Consider the following 6,000-nt stretch of genomic DNA (forward strand, 5'->3'; position numbering starts at 1 on the left):
CGTTTGTGGGGACAAGGCAATTTTTACTATAGGACCCACTTTTGTAGAGATCTCAACTGGAGAAATGGGCTCCTTAACGGTAACTCAAACTCCTCATAAGAAAAGATGAGCCGGCCTCCGAGGATTGACTCGTCGCGACCTTAGTACTTCTCTCCTTGCACCTCCATTCTTTTTTTATCTTTAACTTTAAGAACACAAAGACTTTGAGGTCATCAAAAGTGAGAAAGGCATTCGAGTCAACTAGAAATGAATTAAAAACATTAAGTTAAATATGAGCCATAAAGAAAACATAAATTAATTCATTCTAAATGTACAACCAAATAGAAAATTAAATTCTTCGCACTACTAAGCACTAAAAACTTCTCATGCTAGCTGAAGCGACTACAGCGTTGTGAGCAAAACATGCTCTACCTTGTTAAGGTTGAGTTGAGGTTTTTGGATCTCCACCATTTTGTGCCTACTAAGAACAAAAAGACTTTGAGGTCATCAAGAGTGAGGCATCTATGTAAGCTAGACATGAATTAAAAACATTAAGTTAAATATAATCTATAAAGAAAACATAATTAATTAATTCATTCTAAATGCACAACCAACAAAACATTAAATGCTTCACACTACTAAGCACTAAGAACTTCTCGTGCTAGTTTAAACGGCTACAGCTTTGTGAGCAAAACATGTTTAACCTAGTTAAGGTTGAGTTGAGGTCTTTGGATCTCCACCATTTCATATTGTTGATCAGGCGAAGGCACTAGACAAAGCAATACACAACAACAAAGCCTTAATCCCGCTACGTGGGGTCGGCTACATGAATCTTTTTTTCTCCATTGCGTCCTATTTAATTTCATATTTTCATTTAGTTCTAATAAATTAAGAACATTTTTTATACAATAAGCCCAAGTTTTCCAAGGTCTACCTCTGCTTTTCTTAACCTAAGTCAAATCTAAAATATCTACTCTCATAATCAGGTCAGCAGATGGTCGACGCTTAATGTGACCAAACCATCTCAGATGACTTTCTCTAATTTTGTCTGTCACAAGAGCTACATCAACCCTATCACGGATATATTCATTTCGCATTTTGTCTCTAAGTGTAAAGCCACTCATCCACATAATCATTCTCATCTAGACAAAGCAATCAAATTCCTTTTTTTTTTTTTGCTCAAGTCGTTCATTTGGTTGTGGATGGATGAAAATGATACACCCAATGCTAAAGCCTTTCATTATAAAAAAATGGTGAAAGATAACAACACATCACAACAACTGCAACTCATGGAGATGAATAATAATGGTTATTATACTCACCATTGAGTTCAACAAAACTTGGGTGAGCATGACCACATAACAGTTAATGACATAGACCATTTGAACTCACAGGGGAAATCTATGGACGATAAAAAATTGATCTTAATACATGCAAATCTCGTATTCTAATAAAGCACTAGGATACTCTCCTTTAGAGCTCAGATGAGATGGGAATCATCATAAACGTAGAATATCTTGAAACAACTCACCCTCTATAAGGAGACTATGAAATGCTTCTTGAAGTTGTACTCGTTGAAAAGCTTGCCGCTTTTGTTCAAGTCCTTCGACATTTCGACGAGGAAGGATAAACGAATATAAGGAGAGAGAGAGAGGCAAGGAAGTTAAAGAGAAAAGTTTTATGAATCTTAGAAAGAGAGCAAAATGAAAATAAAAATCGCTGGAAAGGGGGATTTGATATTTATAGTCAAGCCTCCTATCTTTGCTATATTTATCAAAACGAAGGCATTAAAGGACTTCTAGCTATAAACAATGGCATTAAATGCCCAATAAAATAATCAATATGGAATTGTATTCAGATGAGTAGGACTCCATGGCACTTTGAGAGGAGGGAAATCAAAGCGCCCTAACCCTCTCACGCATGGCACCTAGTCAAAGGCAACTGGAGTATAAGTTAGTACTCAATTTGGATGGCCAACTAAAATACTTATTCAGCTATCAAACACACCCACTATGAATCATTCAGTTGACTAAGTCCTCATTACGAGATCAAGCATAAGAATTTGTCATCATTAAATCCATCTACTAAATAGATATTAAAAGATAGCATGATTATAACAAAAAGTGGGTAAAAAAAAATTATGAGGCTAATAGAGATCTGCAAACTTTATTACAACCATAAAAAAATTACAATACATTCAAATATATAATTTTAGAAAAAAATAAAAATTAGATATTACGTCGACTCATCCCTTCACCTAAGTTTCTCTTACAAAAAATATTAAACAAATTAAAAATAAGGTTTGCCAGGTATTGGTTGGGAGGAATCTGGTTCTCACCATGTGGTGCGGTATGAACTCGTCACCCGCATGAAATTGGTTCATCATCAAGGAATCCAAAATATTTTGAAGGAGGATGACTTTTACCTTCAGTTCCTAGACCTCCTCACTAAGGCCAATGACATCCATCCCCTCTATTCATTCTCCAAGATGACCACCCTCTCTAGGGTCGCCTCCATTTTGGTTTCCAAAGCAATATCTAATCCTAGAAAACCAACTTTGGTGACTAGATACCAATATTGCTAAGTAGCCAACAACATTGTTAGCAAAGCTATCCTTGTCTTCAAGTCAGCATAGCAACTCTGCCACCATGATTGAATCCACATCTTATCAGCTTGTAGAAAAGGAGAGCGGCCGATCCACAAGGTTGACAACTAGGGGCATCAAACATATAAAAGAGTTCAACAAATACGTCCTCTAAGCTCTCAGACGGTCTTGGCAAGTTGACATCCTCACCTAATCATGGCTTCCTCCTGACTAGAGAATGGAACACCAAAATGATGGAATAATTCTCAACTACATGAACCCAATGATGTACTAGCCAAAGCATCAAACATAGGATCGACTTCTGCTTGATCCTGTTCATCCTTAAAAATTCACTCATAGAGAGTAATTCTATAAATTAATTAGAATCAATAAAGTCAAGTAAGAGTAATAAATCTCCATATCTGCAAAATAAATAAATCAATTAAGTTAAGGTGAAAATTTTTCAGCATTCATCAAGCAAGCGGTTTACATCTATTGACCTCCTATTAATAACTGAAATCTGATTTAACTTACCAATTATTTGTTTCTTGACATATTTTAACCAGTTGATAACTATATCAAGCTCTCTAAAGAACTGATCTGGTCAGCTGTAACTTATATGATTTTATATACTTGATTCTTTTCCCAAGTAAGAAACTATGAATAAATAAAACCTAAACGGAGATTACAATTCCAGCAAAACTTTGGATACTGTACACTTTTGGATAAGTTTCTCACACTCAAATATACTTATGCATATACTTTTTAAGGGTATACCTTCTTGGATACGCTACAAAGTTTAGTACCTGCCAAAAGCAAGTACAATAACACAATTGCTTATGTAAGAAAAAGAAAATAATAATCGCACAGATTTGCACAACGCAAGCGTATTACTCTTGTCATGCGGTCTTTACAAATTACCAATCCAATAATTTTCCCCATTATTGAGCAGGTTCATAAATGCATGATTGAGACGATTGCAACACGACCATTAGGGAATCGCCGAACTCGGATCACCCAATCTCACAAAACTAAAATAAAATTCTACTTATTCCATGCCTGAAGGTTTAACCAAAAAAAAAAAAAAAAAAACTAATTCAATAAGGTTGTTTCTGCAAAATGCCATTCCGAAACAATAGAAGTTAAAACCAGGGAGGGGGGTCAAGGAAACTAATCCATTACCCGAATGAGAAGAGAATGCACCGTGCGCAGATTCTCGTAACCCACATGAGTCTGCATCTCCACCGCGGCATTGGCATCTGCCTATCCTTCCAACCCGTCAGCGCGAGCTTCGTAGCCAGATAACCCAACGCAAGCGCGAGACCGAATAGCACCAGCCGAGCAAGCGCGATCGGCAAACAGACCACTAACTTGAACCACCCGTAGACGCCCATCCGCGGCGAGTGGTTCCGGAACGGGTCGATAGGGCTAGGCGGAGGCAGAGAAAACGACGGCGCTCCGAGAAATTCGAACGGATTCTCCTCCTCCACCACCGTCGTCACCGCTCCGCCACTCTCACTCCAGCGATCATCATCCGCATCGCCATCGATGCCTACTACAACCTCGCCCTCTCGACCTCCCTCGGACAGCAAGGGGGCTCGGATGTGGTCGCCAAACGCAAGGTCTTCCATCTCAGATCGTGGCGCGAGGAAGATTTTGGGGGGAAATTGAGATCGCTGGATCGATTTCGAGTCGGATTTTGTTCCGATTCGGGGATTTAAAGGTGTCGTTGGTTTGGTATCGGCCTCGGGTTCGAGGATGAGCACGTGGATCGCTCGATACAGCGAAGTGGGACCCGCTGTCCGCTTTGCGACCTTCCGTTGTTTTGGACGGGGAAAGGAATTTGAGTTCTTGCTTTTACGTTTAATAAAAGCCATGTCTTCCATTTTCTCCGCGATTCTTGCATGTGTCGTAGCGTGTGGACGGCTGTGATGGAATTAGAAAAATAATTTATGGAGTTGGTCTGCGCTTAAGAAATGCAAGCAAGCGCCGAGCCAGATCTAAATACTGAAAAAGAAAATTACAAAAGCAATAAAATGTGAACCTTTGACTAGAGATTGACAGTGGATAATAAATTAGCTAAAAATTTTGGACTAAAGTGAAAAAGGTTATTGAATTAGTTAAGATGCATGCCATCCATCCATCCATCCATCACCGCAATCAAAAAAAAATTTTTTTTTTTAAGTTGAAAGTGGGGCTCATCAAAATACATCTTTGTGGTGATAAACGGTGGGGATCGAACACCGCATGCATCTCTGCATGCGGTGTCCGTATGAAATAATTTTTCCACCAAACGAGCAAAAAGGATCAAAATTAATTTAACTGGAAAATAATAGGTTATCAAAGAATATAAAATAAGCATCTCTCATTTCTCATTCATCTGCCAACTTTATCTACTATTTATGCTTGTGTTTGTGTATGTGTGAGTTAAAAGAAGTAGTTATAAGTATTCTTATTATATTGATTTAAGAATGGTTATAGCATAACGAGCATTTTTTTATTGTATTTCAGTCAATTTTTCTTTTATTGTAAATGAGCATTTGAGCTTTGAGCACATGACATTAAATTTGCACAAGAATAAGGAAAGAAATCCATACATCAAAGAGTCGATGTTCGGAATAATGACTGAAAAGCTCTGTTCTCAACTTGTTCCTCGAGTTGAAGGATGACTGCTCAAAAGAAGTTTGTACAATTTTTTTTCTTTTGTGCATGTCAATCTATACATACCAAGTGGTTTAATTAAATTCCTAACATAGTTTTATTTAAAATCAAGTCAAATTATTTCTACCCTTGTTTCGAAGTAAATTAATAAGAAGACAAGTTATCTTAAGACTTCCATTAAGTGTGCAAGTTATGGAATGTGGAGACATGTGGTGGAAAAGATATTGTACTTTTTTATCAAGAAATAATGTAAGAGGAAGGGAAGGATAAGAGAGAGAATGTAACTTTTTAATATATAATACTCAAGCGGTTATATAAGGAGAGCATTCTTGTTTAATTGCCTGCTAAAATTCTCAAATTCATTTAAGTATCAAAAGTCGTCTATATAGTACACATGAGAACAACATTGTAGAATTAAGGATGTTGAGATGTTTCAACTTTCACAACTGTCAAGAAACAAACCTTTTAGATTCTCCTATGAATGCACTAAGGAACTTATCCTAGGCTTCCTCTCACAATTCAAATTCTTTCAAGAAATGCATAGGGTTATTAATATCCTTAAAAGAAAATCTTGAACATCACTTTTCATAAAAATTTAAACTCAAAAATATTTTGAGTCATTGAAGAAACACATTATATACCAAAGAAATCAATCAACATATATAGCAACATATATTTTAATTCTCCATAACAACATTGGTTATTTGCTTACAATAGGATTTATTCATTATTTAATGGATCTATAATTGACCTTATAAACTAGGCACTACTATAAA

At 36.7% G+C, this 6,000-nt stretch overlaps 1 protein-coding gene across 1 annotated transcript in view; it reads right to left on the reverse strand.

Annotated features, from left to right (window-relative positions):
* LOC110018966 (lysophospholipid acyltransferase LPEAT2) overlaps positions 1 to 4,455 on the reverse strand; it is a gene marked incomplete at its 3' end in the record, with an annotated part of 45,867 nt that extends 41,412 nt beyond the window's left edge. The window contains 1 exon segment of the mRNA XM_020716459.1: positions 3,746 to 4,455. Within this exon segment, the coding sequence (XP_020572118.1) occupies positions 3,746 to 4,449 (704 nt within the window).
* Positions 4,456 to 6,000: the final 1,545 nt, after the last annotated feature.

Source organism: Phalaenopsis equestris, unplaced genomic scaffold, assembly GCF_001263595.1.
Source record: "Phalaenopsis equestris unplaced genomic scaffold, ASM126359v1 Scaffold000036, whole genome shotgun sequence".
NCBI classification, from domain to species: domain Eukaryota; kingdom Viridiplantae; phylum Streptophyta; class Magnoliopsida; order Asparagales; family Orchidaceae; genus Phalaenopsis; species Phalaenopsis equestris.